At 38.3% G+C, this 16678-nt stretch overlaps 1 protein-coding gene across 9 annotated transcripts; it reads right to left on the bottom strand.

The window, feature by feature from the left end:
- Positions 1-344: 344 nt before the first annotated feature.
- TMEM144 (transmembrane protein 144) lies at positions 345-15880 on the bottom strand. Of its 9 annotated transcripts, none has more exons than XM_032686465.1 (14): positions 15815-15880; positions 13421-13506; positions 12394-12454; positions 12109-12305; positions 10861-10983; positions 10369-10468; positions 9521-9601; positions 7524-7605; positions 6748-6821; positions 5743-5861; positions 4329-4448; positions 3761-3858; positions 1793-1846; positions 345-673 (listed from the first exon to the last, which is right to left on the bottom strand). In XM_032686465.1, exons 4-14 carry the CDS (start codon positions 12245-12247, stop codon positions 590-592), a joined length of 1074 nt encoding a protein of 357 aa, XP_032542356.1. In that variant the 5' UTR covers positions 12248-12305; positions 12394-12454; positions 13421-13506; positions 15815-15880; the 3' UTR covers positions 345-589. The 9 variants fall into 9 exon arrangements, with proteins under 9 accessions (XP_032542356.1, XP_032542358.1, XP_032542359.1 ...); XM_032686467.1 differs by lacking the exon at positions 15815-15880 and adding an exon at positions 15646-15761; XM_032686468.1 differs by lacking the exon at positions 15815-15880 and adding an exon at positions 15373-15615.
- Positions 15881-16678: the final 798 nt, after the last annotated feature.

Below are 16678 nucleotides of genomic sequence, written 5' to 3' on the forward strand. Positions count from 1 at the left end.
GGAAAATGTTGTGAAACAAAAGTAATTTATTTTCCAGCTCCTTCTATCTCCCCCACAATTCTAAACTGACTGGAAGACAACATTTTTACATAAACTGATGACTTCAAAGAATAATGCTTCTAAATAAAAGCTTTGTTAGCTTCATCTGTATGAGTTCCATAAAGAATATTTCAAGACATATTTTATATTTCAGTTAGTAGGACAAAATGTCAAAACGAGTCAGCTTGCAAATACATACAGTATTACAGACTATGAATTAAACTCCCTTTATCCACCCACCAACCCAACATTAAACTGCAATTTATAATGACATGAAGTTTAGTACCAGAAAAAACAATAATTTGTAATTATAAAATCATTTAGCTTTATTTAATAAAATCTTCTGATATTCTTACTATTCCAAGAAATGAAGAAACAAACATTTCCATATTTTCTTTCATACCAAATGGTTTTAATCTTCACTTGCCTGAAGCAAGTTAGGGTACATGTTGGACATACGTGTTGAAAATTATTATGTATTGCAATCTACCAACATTGTCTTTCTATCTGTGTTAAACATTAGCACCATCTACTGGTCCAGAAGGTCCTTTCAAACTTTAGAAAAAGCTGTGGAAAGTGATCCAGCCAAAATGATGCAAAACGATATTGACAGTAACACGAAGTTTTTCAGTCCCTGTATAGCAAAAGGGAGGAAAAAAAAATATAATCTTGTCATAATTGATACCCTTTAAAAAAAAAAAGTAAAATAAAGAACTTTTATGCTCATTTTATGACAAAATTAATAACTCTACTATATGACATGGTAAATTTTATACCATTTTATTTCATATATTTGTAACATTTGCTGCTGAGAAGTTTACTACAAGCAATCTACGATCCTATACACTTAGTAAAATATTCACAAAATTAATTCAGCAATTTTTGGAGGTATTTTTAAAGGCCTTTGTCTATTTTTCAGATTATTTACAGTAAGCACTTATGCAGAGACTATTCAAAAATGTGTGAAAAGAATGGAAGATTTAGAGAGTTACAAAGATTTAGATAATGAGCATGATGATCTTCTCATGTGGTGCAACACTAATCTGCAGTGGAAGGCACAGAACTTCTAGCTGTAGATCCAATGAGGCCTAACTCATTTTACACAGTCACCGAAAACATTGGGAAAGATGATCTCTAACAGCAAGTTAGGTACCCGTGGATCCTGGATAGATTACCTAAGAGAATATGATATTACACTGCTAGCATTCAGTGCTTGAAATTCCATTAGCAAAATAACTTCTGTCCGGTATGTTAATATCTAGCAGAGTAAATCAGCTTGTTCTAGGCAATCACTGCCATAGCAGTTTAGGATCTTTACTGTAATTATTAAGACCAACTAACCTCTGTTGTATTTTTTAGTCTTTTGTTGAGCCTGACTCTAAAAGTCTACTCTACCTGTCTACATGATTATTAGGACAACTGCTCATTCGCTCACCTCCACTGAAAGAATTGACTCAAGTGAAAACTGTCCTGAGGCTGTGCCTGGCATCCTGCCTCCTGGTTACACTACAGTCCTCACATACATCCACTGCTGCTCATACAGTTATAGAATTAAAATCTTCATTCCCATAAAAACTGTTCACAGTTTTTCATGTTTCTTGGAAAACTTAAGCAGTGCATGATAGGACTTTCAGCTTCATAGTGCAATACTTGTAAGGAGGAGAAATCCGAGATACAGCTGTATACCAAGTCATACTATTTCCACAGCTAGAGACAAGCAAGAGAGATTGAGCAAGAGACTCAATAACATTACCTTGATTTCCTTAAATACAAGGACTCCCCACATTGCAGCAACCAGGCCAGGCCCCTAAAAAATAGGATTCATTTGTACATTACAGCACTTCATTGAAATTTACTGCCTTCTCATTACTGCTCTCAGGGTGGTTGAATTTTGTCTGGATAAGACATTTAAGCCTTTCCATTTCATCTAAGTAAAGCACTCATGACCAAAGCATAAACATCACTGAAATCTTTACTAAGTAAGACACAGTAAAATCTTCAGGAAGGACTAAAGAGGCAAGAGACTGCTTTTTTTTTTTTTTCTGGAGTAGGCACGATTTCTTTTTAAATTACACTGTGGAGTCTGCCCTGGTTGTTCCATGTTCTTTCAGTAGGCTAAATAATAGGCCTCACTTTAGTCTAAACTTGAGTTCACTATGTTATCTTGTTTCAGAAGACTTTTCAGGTTTATTGGCAACTACCATGGATATTCCTAACATTTCCTTTATTAGCATGAGTAACTATTTGGACAAGGTTTGATTTTATCACTCACAAAGCCAGCCACAGAGACAGGTCAGGAAAACTACTGATTATTGGTGATGATGCTGTATAGATTTCCTGGCTAACAGCAAACAATGATACACAATGGCAACTTGCAGGCACTCTTTTTTCACACTATTTTCCACACACTTTTTCCCCTGAGGGAGCAAGGATCTGAATTTTCACGTCTGTTGAGAAAATATCTGAATATGAAGCAAAACCTGGCTCTGTTAATGCTTCCCATTAGAGCTGCTCTGAGGAACACTTGACAGATGTTTGGACAAGGACCTTCTCTCCATACTCAGTGCAGCTGACACAGATATAGACCAGCAGGAAATGGTGTCTCATGCTGAATGTATGGGTGGGTGCTGTTTTCTAGTGGAATTTGAGGTGTTATTTCACTTCCTAGGTCATGTACACTGCAAGACGAATGCATTTTTAAAAATGAAATAAATTGTTAAACGGCTGTGATGAATAGCTCTTGAAATTCTCTCCAGGGTGAAGTAAAGCAGCAGCTCTGAACCTGTGGTCCAGATAGGCAGTTTCTCATCACTGCTGTCCTTATGTTTTTCATTTTGTGATTTTATATCTTTGCCCTTTAGGCATACTGATAACTGAGTTACTAAAGCTGCTTTCCATTAATCCTTCAATTTCTAATTAGAACGATCCCAAGTCTTTTTTTTCCATTGCATACTGCAAAGTTTATTCGGATTTACTGCATCTTGAGGCAAAGTTTAATCCCTATTAGAGATGTTTCATTAGTTTGATTCCAAAATACTGTTGTTGAGCAAAACTTTGGTTTTGATATTTATTAACTCTCATTTGCCACCTTTGCATCACCAACTAGCACACTGGCAAAAGAGTGAAGGCAAAATTTACTTTTACCTGGTGATAAAATTTATGCTTTAAAGGTACAGTGTCATAAATAAGAATAAAACAGGCAGAACAGGCCAACCTATTTTCCTCTCATTTGCATAAGAACATTATTTTCAGCAGTACGTAATCTGTTCTGTTTGTTCAAGAATGGCAAAAAGAAAAAATACCTGACTTAATTAAGTAAAATGACTGCTAGGGGATAAAACTCACAAATTAAAACATCCAGACCAAAATGTACTCCCTGGGATGAAAACATAAAATATTTCTTCCTTTAATCACTTTGGTTAAATAGTCAATGCTGATATAATTCTGTTTCCAGAGATTTGGCTTTTATGTAACCTAAAGATTCACACTCTTAATTCTTCTGCCTTTTCTTATGCTTGGCATTGACCAGGATTGTGCTTGTCATAGTCATTTATGTTCCTAAAAATCCAAAGACTAGCACAGACAAGCAGAAAGGCAATATATACTCTTGATTAAAAATGTTCTAGATCCATCATAATTTCAACTTAATTTCACAAAGAGAAGGGTAAAAAAAAAATTCACTTTTCATTCTAGTTACATATTTTATTTTTTATATACTTACTGCAGTAATTATTGGAAAGCTGACGACAGCACTGAGATAGTGATTGGCTATGAACCAGCAGCAATTGGCTATCGCCCAAAGCACACCAGAAAGAAACCCTAGAAAAATAAATCCGAATCAAAAACATGCATAGCAAGGTATAGACTGCAATTTGTGGAAAATTTATACTTATAGTATAATACAGAAATTGTAGGTATGTATTTTAGTACGCTAACTCCTTTAACAAGCTGGTTCTGGTAATCTAAACCAAAGCTCAAAGGATAAAAATCAGCTACTCTGAAGCAGCAAATTAATTAAAGTTCACAATTTTGGGGGCAATTTGCTCTCCATTTTGGCAGTCCGTTTTTGAAAATCTGCAATGTCATTTTGTTCTAGCGTCAGATCAGAAAAAAATTTATCATTGTTAATTAATTAACCTAATAGGAGTGCTCTTTCAAAAGAGACAAAAAGTCAAATGGAGTCACTTGAAAGGCAAACTACAATTCCAACACATAGCTTGGACTAATTACTGCAAAATGGTCAGAAGTAGTAACTGAAATGCTTTGCTAATTTAAAAAAACAGTCATACCTGGCAATATGGCTTGGGGATAAACATTAGGTTTATTTTTCCTGACTGCACAGTAGATCAAAAAGTAGATGGTACTAGTAAGAAATATTCCACTGAAGTGTGCAAAAACATAATCTAAATCTGAAAGAGAAATTACAAAATTATGTTAGTATAAAACATCAGTTATTAATTTTAACAAAATTAATTTCACTGATAGCATTCATATAGACAAAAATACATAAGGTGCTACTCCTAATAACTCAAATTCAAATCTGAATGTGATGAACTCAGCTGCCAGTCTGACTGTGGATGGATACGGTCAATGACACATATTAAACATGAACTAACTGCCGTGTTGACTCCAGCATTTATTACAGGTTTCTATGCATTTCTGTGAGTTGTTATTTTTGGAACTCTACTATATATTACTGCATTCATTTAATAAAACCTTGGAAAAATCCTCAAGTAAGGCTACGAAACTTGGCTGGGGATTTTACATAATTACATCCTTTCCTGATCATCCACAATGTGTTCCTGTATATAGCCTTGTTTCTTTTCTGTACTTTTAAGGGCAAGAAAACTGCACATACTATGTAAGCTAAACATGGCTCAGTTTTGCCCCTTTTTAATCTTAAAGGATGTATCAAAATTTTGATTACCATAATCACTAACAATAATAAATTTGTATGGACTTTGTATATGCTAAAAAGAGTATTTCCAACATGGCAAAGTAGAAGCATGTAACAAGGAGATCCCTGTCTCCTTGGAGCTGTAAATTCTCAACAGGAAAGGCAGCTATACTAATGACAACATCTGTTTTGCCTAGGTGGGGAATATACAAACTGCAGTATTCAAGAGAAATTGCATGTGACAATGGCAACATTATGCACTCTCAGCAATACTTTGCTGGTATTACCTGACAGAGTATAATCTAAACCTTAAGGAAAACGTTTTCGGGGAAATGTTGTTTGAAATTGGCAATTAGGCTTACATTAAAAGGTTTCAATTAAAAAACCTACACGGTTTTAATTACTTATGTTGTTATATTCTGCTCCACTCATAGCTTATTATCAACCTTCTCTTCCTGGATTGGTGTACTAATTTGGCAATTGGCAAGCTTGTGCCCTTGTTCACCTCACCCTCCACGCATACGAACTTCGTATTTTGAGAGTGCTACTATTTAATGCCTTCTGGAACATAGCTATGAGTTAAGTATGGTAGCCTTTGGGATGTTTCTCACTGGTTTTGATGGATTAGTTCACCTCTGAGAAAAAGGGAGTGCTAGGACTATGATTATGACAACATATAATATAATGCAGAACCAATAAATTGTCATGGTATATTTTCAGGCATATGAAGAATTCCACCCTATGCCTTTAAAAATGCAGGAAAACACAATGATGAAATAAAGTAGAAATGATCTATTAGCCTTTACCAAACTGACTTGCTCCTGTGTATATAGTTTCATTTCTTCTTCCATGGTCCTTGATGTAAAGTACTGGTACAAAACTGGAACCGTACAGTATTCCAGCTACTACAGCCAGGCTACAGCCTCTTTAAAAAGAGCAAATATTGGAGAACATAGCCTAGCATAAATTAACGAAGCAGACAACACACTTAAGCACCCAGTATTGCACTTAAACACTGTGTATCATGTGAAAATTGCTAGGTATAAAGATAATACATTTTGGCACATTTTTATTTTCAGTGTAGTGTAGAAATGGTTCATTGAGTTTCCTTATACTTTGTGGCCAAGTAACATGGAAAATTCCTGCCCCAAGAGCGAGCAGTCTAGATTAATGACATGGAAAATTAACTAACTACAATTTCCTAAAAGCAAAGCTAGGGAAAACCAAACAAATATATAATTAAAAATGTTCAAACCCTCAGCTTCACTGTTGCAGTCTATACATTCTTTTATCACTATTCCCAGACTCATTGCTCTTTAGTCCCCTTCTTCATCTCTAGATCGTTGAGCTCTTGGCAGTCTCCCCTTGCTTGCTTCCACTTTGGAGCACTTCTACTGTCTCCTTACCATACTGCCATGCCTTCTCCAGATGTATTTAACCAGAAACCACACCTGGAAGCACGTCATTAGCACAGGCTTCTTCTATGCTGGAGTGCTAATCAACCAGGTGACAAAAACCAGCTCTGTAATTAGTTGATATTGCTATTTAGTTTGCCAGTTTTTTCGTAGTAGTACCTAATACCAAATTGGTAAGGTTAAGCACACTCAACAGTGTCAAAGAAATAATCTAAAGATTTGTGTGATTATTCATATATAGATTTGCACACTATACTAGTATACAAACCCCTGTTATTTATTATTGTGTGACTTCGTTAGGAAAACCACAGGACGCAAATTCTGCTCTTACACTCTGTTCAACTACTTTCTCTGGCTATTTGGTCTGTACCAGTAAAAGAACTGTTAATAACCTACATGAGTCTCTTTTTTGCTGGCGAAAGTCTGTTCACCCACGAGTCATCAGAAGTATCTTCAGAAACATTAATAGACTGCAAAAAAACAAGAGTTCTTCATGCAAGTTTAGTTTAGTTTGATTTCTTATAACCTGTAATCAGACTGTCTTCTATGATTTAGTCTGGTAGACTGGAACCTCTAGTGTGCATTGAGCATAGTTAGAGAACTCTCGGGGCTCAGGTGGCAACTGAGCACTGACCTCTAAGAGTAAGATACAACAGTAGTAGGAGCCTATTGTTCTCTAGCTGTTGTTGAACACTTTGGGCTCCCAAAGGAGCAACAGCCAATCTGGTAGCCACCAACCCGTGCCATAGCTGATGACAGTCAGCAACTCTTGACAGTCTCCTGGCTCTGTAATGTGGCAAAAATCTGACCCTTCATCTAAGCACCCTCACAGCTTTATGGTTAACATTTAATTGAAATTGCTTCCTCTTCTCACGTAGGAAAGCAATACACTGTCTTTTATATCTCCATCATAATGAAAAAGGACTTCCTAAGCTATTTAAAGCTGACAATCAAGAAAGAACACTTGGGAAGAAAGTCTTCTGTTGCTAATACTTAACTGGATATACAAGATCCACAAATTAAGATACTATCAATGATACAATCAATACATATTTATGTTGTTTCATGTAGTCTACCATAAATCCTAGCAAACCTGAGTAACGAACACAGTTTTTGTTTTTAAACGGATCTGTACTTTCAGTGCTGTAAAATAACAACTGTAGAGGACTTACACTTTCTCTCAGTAAAGGTGTGCTTTCTAACGAAGCTGAAGAACTCTGGACTTCAGTTTTTATAAAAAGAAATATGACAGCACTCAGAAGAGAAAAATATACCAATAAATATCATGTCAGCTCATAAGGACGTAGAGACAAAAGTTATAATTGGAGGTACTGCTTTCATTATTACCCTAGAGTCACTTAACATATTTAAAAAATGCAATTGCTTAAAACAGTCATAACTTATGATTATATATACACATATATAATAAGCATATATAACACACATATAAAATATAATAATTATAATTTATTAATTTAACTTAACTAACAAACAACCTAAGTAAGTAAATAAATCAGGTTTTGTATCACTTTACAGATCGCTCTTCTTATGCAATGGGATTGAAATGTCTCCTTTTTACAGTGTGTAGTTACAGCCACATTAACAACAGATGCCTTAGTTAAGAGTGCCCTTTTGTACCAAACCACACATGCAATGGAACACTTGTTATTCTATACGGAACAGCCTAAACCTGCACAGAACTGGCTCTACGCTTAAGGAAAAATGTTAGTTTTTAGTCTTCTATTATATGTGAGGGATTGAATACTGCTGCTACCAGGCCTCATGCATATGTGGAAGGAGAAGAGGTATTGCTCAGTGGGGCTCCAGTGCACTAAGGGAATAAAATGAAACCTTACTACTTCTACCCCCGGCTCTAGGAAATGAGGTAAATACATGCAATCAGAACTGGCAGGATCTGTATTTTATTTTTATGAAAAACATTTTAATGATTTAGGAATTTTTTCTCCAAACTGTAAACAGAATGTCTGCATTTGAAGAACTGTTCATGCCTTACTGAGTAAGTATAAAACAATGTCAGCTTCCTCCAAAAGGACTTGACAAACATATACAGGTTCCACTCAGGAGGCTAAAATGAACTCGGCAGAGCAACTGCCACAGGCTTTGTGCAGTTTGCCAGGAAAACATGTCTGGTCACAATCTTTTTCCCTGTTGATCTTTCCCCCGTGATATATCAGAAACAGGCAGGAAGCAGGTGGTGAGCTGCATGAATTCATCAGGAATGAATAGCAGTACGACTACTAGTTTCTCAGTACCTCCCAAATTCATGTGCCCCACGTAACAGTAATGGGTACAAAGCTGCAGACTCTTAGGAAAGAGGGAAAGTGGAAACAAAAATCATGAATCTAAGGCAGCAGCTCTCTCCTAGCAATCAAAAATGTTTCCTTATTGCCATGTTCTTAATAATCTTCTTTTCTGAAAGGCATTATGTCCACCTGCTGCTTACTACACTTGTGGAGAGCCCTTAGGATTTAGGGCAACCCAGCTGGAAAGCAGGATCACTGCTACTTAAGAGGGATCCTCTTTCCTCCGTGTTTGGACCAAACTGTATGCACTCATGCAAATAATAACCAACCAAAAAATAAAGAATAAAGCCCTTCTCAAGATCCCAAAGGAGGACACTGTTTGGAAATTTAAAGTATGGCTTAAGAATTACAAGACAGGGAGTTATTATGGACAGGAAAACATGCAAAGCCTCTTGCTTTTCATGGACCCCAAAGTATCAGGGAAAGGGTTCTGTGGCATTTCTGTGGTTTTTACGCTTGACTGAGTGAAATCAGATCATAAATCTGAGGTTTTCTGAACAAGATTCTTCTAGTCAGATTTGTCCTCTCTCACAGGATTTGCAGAAGTGAAACATTTCAACAACCTAGCTAGGGAGGTAATCAGGAAATCCCTGCTTTGCCTTGAATGGCATACCAGCATAAAAATATATTTCTGTGTTTATGGATAACCATGCCACCACTGTACTGGGTATCATGTCTGAAATACAACACGGACCAGCTAGGTATGGATATGTCATGATTTTGGCACTAAACTGATTTGCAAAAAATACTTTAATACATTCACTCGCTAGTTAAATTGTCCTTGTGGTTGATTATTAAATATATATTTTACATTACAGAAATTCATTATAAGAATAAATTGTTACCTTAACAGTGAAAGTCCAGCTCCAATATAATTTAAGATTGGTCTTGATACCTCTTCTGGGTCAATTCCAAACCAACCAAACCTGGAACATTCAACCAGTTTCACTTAGTTGCACTGACTTTATATGAATAGTTAAGTTATAATCTAGTTTTTGAAATCTTGATTCATGTAAATAAACCTCTCAGCTGGTTAGAGCATGGAGCTAATGATGCCAAGGTTGTAGGTTTGATCTTTACAAAGGCCATTAACCTAAGAGTTGGACTCAATAATCCTTGTGGGTCCCTTCCAACTCAGAATATTCTGTGACTTTTTATCTTTTCTTAGAATTCTGTTTAAGCATATATTTGCAGCATTATATAAGTGCTTCAGCTGGCTTGCAAAAAGCTATGTCTACTTTACAAAAATAATCTTTACACTAATTTATTGTATATTGATTTTTTAAATCTGTTAAAATTCACTTAAAATTGAAGTTAACTTATTTTATCAGACCATGTTGCAAAAGAAAAAATACAGTGTGCTAGGTTTACACTAACAAACACATTATTTATTGACTCAAGATAATGACCATCATTAGGCACTCTTCTTGCTACTGAGACAAAGGAAATATAAAAAGGTAAAATAATTAACCTGAGTACTTTCCACTAATAGGGGATAAGTCTTAATATATGTGATAAACTCTCTTTAGTGGTAGACTTGGTAGTGTTAGGTTAATGGCTAGACTTGATGATCTCAAAGGTCTTTTCCAGGCTAAATGATTCTATGTTTCCACAGGTGATAGCTTTCGCTGCAGTTATTAACGAAGAATTGGCAACATTAATTATGTATGACTTAAGACTTAAGCATACTTACCTTGAACTTGCCCAACCTGTCAGCAAATTAAAAGAAGCCCATATCAAAAGGCCAAGAGCTAAGCCAATAGTTTTAACAATAGGAACAACTGTAATATTGCCTGAAATACAAAAACCAAAAGTGAAATCAGTTAAAAAATAGAATGTGGTCTTGTATACATTTGCTTTAGATTTTGTGCCTGTTCAGAAGACAAAGAAATTTAGGAAACCACAAGGTGGTAAGAAATAGTATTTTAAAAAATAAATACATTGAACATGGACTTTGCCTCCATATGATTTTAAAAGTTACTTCTAGTGTGAATTTGCCTCTTACAAAATAAGCATAATAAAATAACATTTACTATAATGGTACAGCTCCATTAATCCCGAGACCTTAAAAAAACAAATAACTACTAAATAACTACTACCTTACGTACGGAAAAGTTTTTATCATCTTTTTATGAAGCAAGAGAATTACTTTGTGTTTCAAGATATGAAATCTCCTTATCCTCACCTGTGGCCCACACAAAACCTCCAACCATAGCCAGAGGCCAAAACCGGGGGCAATTCTGGATCAAATTGACCACCAAAGAAACCATCCATATGGAGGCACAGAGAATCCATTGGAAGAACATGCCTGTGGAAAAATCATGTGCACACAATAGAAAACTTGTAGAATACTGGATATGTGAATCTCTTAACATAATAAGTTTACAGTAGCTCAGAAAAAATTCAAAAAGGTGTCCACCTCCTTTGTGAATTTCAGGGACCATGTTACAATATATTCAAAAGATAATTTTTTAAGGTGGATTATAATTCTGTCAACTTTTCCTTATCACGCATTCCTTATACACAGCTGCAAAAGATACTTTGCTGCACTAAATTTACACAAGCCCTGATTCTCAAACAGATGAAAATTTTGACAGATTTCTGACAAAGAGGGTATTCAGTTGCTGCAAACTTTCCCCACAACCCTAGGAGCTGCTAACATAGATGACTGCACAGGGAAACACTCCTTCAAAGCTCAAGCTTTTCCACTAATCCAGGGCACTGATGATGGTCAGTGACACATCCCTTCTACCTCTGTAGATTCTAGAAGGGTCAACGAGGCAGACTGGTTAACTTTATGTCAGCTATGCTCAGACTTTCACTTTAAAGCCTTGCCTTGTCTTGTTAGGGCCATATTTGGCATGAAGAGGAGAGGTTATAACCAGCCTGCAATGCAGATACCATGACTGCAATAACAGCTATTCATCTAGGGATCTTGTAATTCATTACAATTAATATAAACATGGAAACATAACATAAACCTACTAGAGTGATGAAATTCCAAGCATGAAATAGGAAGGCTCATTTCCTCTTACCAACTCACCAAATAAACATACTAAAATTTCAATTTTTCTATTGTTTTTATGTTAAGTCCAACAACTTTAACCTCATAAATAACATTGCAGGTATCTGAGAATCCCCACAAGGATAGAAGAAAGGACATTTCACTTTCCATTGGGAAATGCTCATGAAATGTACAACATCACTGTTAAAGTGCACAACAACAGTTAAGAAAGCTCTTCTAAAGATTTGTCACATCCTGAAGCAGTACTACTGCTTTTTACCCTAACAACAGCAAAGAAAATTAAACATACTCTATTGGATTAAAACTGTGATGATATTTACAACTCTAGCACAGAAACTCTTGTATTTGCTGGTAAAATATTATTCCTATTAGCAAAAACAGAAAACCAGACAAAATAAGAAAATTTACCATCACCAGTATCAAACTTCTTAACAGGCACAAAATTTGTCCCAAACAGAAGGACAGCTACTGCAGAAGAAGTAAAGCCAATAGCTAGATCTGTTCCATTGCTGGTGTTAGCAGCACTGTAAGCTTTTCCGATATTCATCTTTGTTCTGTAGGTGCCTCTTTTTGTGGAGTTGTTTTGCTGCAGGTCCTGACAGATTCTGAAATAAAAGACTGGAATTAAATATGTGGAGTATTAAATAATACCAGTGTAGTTCAGAAATCTGAAACTTAAAGGACCTTACTTACCAATCTCTCAAAAGCTGGAATGAACTGCAAAGTATACTGTAGAATCTCATGAGATGTGAAGCTGCTATAAAATATGAATAAAGTGATTTAAGAACAGATGCACTACTGTTTCATAACCAGCGTCACAGAAAAACGTGTCTGAACACATAAAAAACAAATGCAGAGGTGCACTCAAAGGTTATGAGGACTTCAATCCATGGGAAGCCCTGATGCTTTTGTGAGATGTTCTATCAGACTATTCCTTATTCCTGTAGCCAAAGGGCAGGCCATACCGGGATGTATAAAAAAGCTGGGATTAGACAAAATCTTAATTGGCAGAAGAGGCTATAGCAATCTGCAGACCCACTCTCTAGAAGTTGTGAACAGCTAAAGAGATTCTATATATGTCACAGTGGGATCAATACAAGATCATAAGGTAACCAAAGGGATTGCTCTAGCTGATAAAAACCATGAAAGGTTCATTTTTTCTCTGGGGAACAAGGTTTCTTCATTCATTCCACATAACTATAATAAGAAAAGCAAAGATATTTTTAATCCCATAATACCTCTTTTTTTTTTTAAGTGGGAGATTCATCTTGAGGTTACTCAACAGATGTGCCACATATATACTTTTGATATGGATTATGATATGGATTATAACTTTGGCAGAAAAAGTGTCTCTGAGGACAATCATAATTACGTGAACTTTGCAAACATAATCTTACCACCACTTGAAAGACTACAGGTAGGAAAAGTGTTCGGAAATTTAACTTGAAATGGTAACAGGATACTTAATATGTTGCTATAGCGATATTCATCCAATTCTCTTGTCAAAGTAATGCTATTTATATTGAATCAAATGACATCCCAATACAGTTTGCCATTCTCCAGTGTAGGTGGACTAGCTACTGCCTGGAGAAAAGAAGCTGAATTAGGATGGTGGAAATTTTGCCAAGTCTTGTAAGAGATGTTGTGACTACACTCTCTGCACAAAATAAGAGCTGAGCTGCTGAACATTCTTTCATATTATTTCACCCTCCAGTCTTACCTTCTACACAGTCCTTAGGACACCAAGAACTGTATCTCCTGAGATTATGCTTTTATCTGCAGCTTCAACAGGGTCATCAGTGCTTGCTGAAATTAATTATTTGTATTAGCAGATGAAAAACTCAATTCCACAACTATATAACCATTTAATTTCTGTAATTTTTCCCCTCAAAAGATATCAGTATAGCTCTAACTTAAGAAAAACACAGATAACACTTAAAAGGCACATCATGAAGGTACAATTTATATTAACTTTTTTCTCCTGCCTCATCTTTCTTTCCTGCTTAGCAGATAAGCTTCTCCAGGAACTTTTCACTGTATTTAAGACTCTTCTACAAAGTGTGTTTTACCCAGGACCTGTAGACACCGATCAGTGCAAATAATAATTCTGAGATTTCTTCAAAAACTCGACTTCACAGGATACACTCTGACATGGCAAGAAAAGATCAATATAGATAAAGGCTGGCATCAGCTACCTTCATTCCATTAACCTCAACTCACTAAGTGAATACCTTTATTCATTTAGTGCACAACTAAGACACAAGAGCTGGGTTTTGCACATAAAGAACACCATGCTGTTAAGGACACAGAAATAAAGCTGATTACACTGCACCTCTGTGAACGCAAGAATCACACCTTTTGCCTTTAAATAAATGAGTCATTATGCAGGTAAGATACTACGAACCTTTCAAATTTGAAGTAGCTTATCTGTCTTTTTGGTTTTGTACAGAAAATTGTTACTTTAAAAATATATCAGTTTTGTATCTACTAAGAGAAAATCTGTGTGCTGCAGGGCAATACACTCTTCTGCTTGCTTCGTATCTTCCAAAAATCTCTGTATTGTGCACATTGAAGACTGTTGCACAGTTGGAGAATCAGAATTGTAAGACCAAAACCAGAAAGACAACTCTACTTAACTAAGGAAAAGTGTCCTTCATTCAGACTGCTTAAAATTCTGTTACTTTCCAAAGTTTGTGAAACTTCGTTCCAACTGCAGCTAAATTTCAGACTCAGTTTTAACTCCATTTTAAATCCTTCAAGAGAAAGCTCAACTAGACAAGGCCTGGAGCAACATTCTCTAACTTCAATGGCAGCACTGCTTTAAGCAGGGAGTTGAACTAGATGATCTCTGGATGTTCCTTCCAAACTAAATAATACTACTATTGTATGATCCAATGTCAAGAGCAAATAATGATCTGGCACACAGCATTAAGCCGACTATACTTTTTGCACATTCAGAGCGTTCCCTAAAAGCCTCTTCTCTTCAATCCTGTGTTATTGCAACATGTACTTGCTTATATGCCTCCATTATAGATACCAAATGCCAAATCAGGATCACTTGCTGAAGCTGCCATAATAGAGCATAGTGGTTGCATCTGAAAATCAAGCAGAGACAACTGGAATTGTAGCTGTTATTGAAGGCTTTTTTCCCCCCTAAGTAGCCCTTACTGAAGGGCGCTTCAGGGTTCCCAAGCTGTAGAAGAAATATAATGGGCTTCTGTTGGCACATATTCCGCTTATCCTACTAACTTCACTGGTTCACCTCACTGGAATGCTGTGTTCTCTACTTTCACTGTTTTCTCAGAAATTTGCCACTATTTGCTTCCTTCACAGAGATACACTACAAATTATGATGCTTACTTAATGCAACAGCAACACATTGCTGTGGTTTCCACAGAGAGGCATGAAATCAAGAAGCCTGCCTTTGGGAGGTTTCGCCCCAAAGGAGACCCGAGCTGCTGTTAAGATCCCAAATAAACTGTTTGCGCTAATGGAATGGGTAATTTTAGAGGCTGCTAATGAAATGGGTAATTCCACGTTGACTGTTTATTTGCCCGTTTCTCCTATCATGTACTTGCCATTAAGAATGGATACTTTCACCCCGAATTTAGGAGATTGCTACCAGTCTAAACGTGGCTCAGAGCAACATCCCCAGGTGACACCGCAACTTACGACAAGAGTTGCTCAGGAAATGTGTGTTCACGTCCCCGAAACGAACGCTTTTAAAAGACGTTCTTCCGGCAGTGTTTTCAGCAAGCGCTATCACGGAACACGGAAACTGCTCAGCTGAGCGCTCCGCACGGGCCCGTGTGGCTGCACTGACGGGGCAGCGGCGGGGCAGGCCCGGCCGTCTCGCCGGACGCGGCTGCTCGGTCCCGCACGCCTCGGGGACACTCGAGGCCCGGCTCCAACCGGACGCCTTCCGTCCCCCCGCGCCCGGCTCACCGCCGCGGCCGGTTTTATAGGTGTCCGCTGCCGGTCGGAAAGGCGGCCGTGGACGAGCCCGCACCGGCTGATTCCTCGCCCAGACCTTACGTGCAGCCTCGGCCCTCCACTCCCGCCGCCCGCGCCCCTCCGCGCCCGCCCCCACCACGCTACAGCCGGGGCCGCGTACATGCCTCGCCACCGCTCCCAGCGGCTCCCGCCCGCGCCAGCACCGCCCCGCGCCTCGGCCCGCCCCCGTCCGCCTCTACCGCCCCCGTCCGCCTCTACCGCCCCCGTCCGCCTCCACTGCCCCCATCCGCCCCCCGCTCTCCGCCTGCCCGCCGGCCGGAAGTGGGAGGAAGAGAGCCACGGGTGGCACGCGTCCGCCTTTCCCTTGCTGCCGTGGCGGAGGGGATTTCCTGGGGCGTCGGCTTCCCGTCTAGCGGGGGACAAACACTGAGAGAAACCTTAAATTAAGGCACTGACGTTGTGACAAAAGCGCCCTCGCCTCTCCCGGCCGTAAGCGGCAGCTGATGAGACAGTTATCGCCGTGGTGAAGTGCACCCGTGTACTTCACAGGCCGATGTTGTGCTGTAACTGCACATGAAAGAATCGCAAAATCAGTCAGGTTGGAAAAGACCTCTGAGATCGTAGAGTCCAACCTATGACACCACCACTGTGCCAACTAGACCATGGCACTGAGTGACACGCCCAGTCTTTGCTTAAACAGCTCCAGGGACAGTGACTCCACCATCTCCCTGGGCGTTCCATTCCAATGTCTAATGACCCCTTCTGTGAAGAAATGCTTTCTAATGTCCAACCTAAACCTCCTCTGTTGCAGTTTAAGGCTATGTCCTCTCATCCTGTCACTAGTTGACTTGGAGAAGTGAGTGACCCCCACCTGGCTACAACATCCTTTCAGGTGATTGTAGAGAACCATAAGCTCACTCCTGAGCCTTCTCCGCTCCAGGCTAAACAACCCCAGCTCCTCCTTCAGCTCCTGCACTTAAGACCTGTGCTCCAGAAAAGGCGCCCAAGTTTTGGCAGCACTTGC

Source organism: Chiroxiphia lanceolata, chromosome 4, assembly GCF_009829145.1.
Source record: "Chiroxiphia lanceolata isolate bChiLan1 chromosome 4, bChiLan1.pri, whole genome shotgun sequence".
In the NCBI taxonomy this organism is placed as follows: domain Eukaryota; kingdom Metazoa; phylum Chordata; class Aves; order Passeriformes; family Pipridae; genus Chiroxiphia; species Chiroxiphia lanceolata.

What these genes read in the sequence shown, in the direction of transcription:
- TMEM144 (XM_032686471.1), bottom strand. Translation starts at nt 12,247, where the DNA reads ATGAATATCGGAAAAGCTTACAGTGCTGCTAACACCAGCAATGGAACA. An exon ending in ACAGGTTGGGCAAGTTCAAG is followed by an intron (nt 9,602 to 10,368) that starts GTAAGTATGCTT and finishes TGAATGTTCCAG; the next exon opens with GTTTGGTTGGTTTGGAATTG. An exon ending in TCCCCAAGCCATATTGCCAG is followed by an intron (nt 3,859 to 4,328) that starts GTATGACTGTTT and finishes TTATTTTTCTAG; the next exon opens with GGTTTCTTTCTGGTGTGCTT.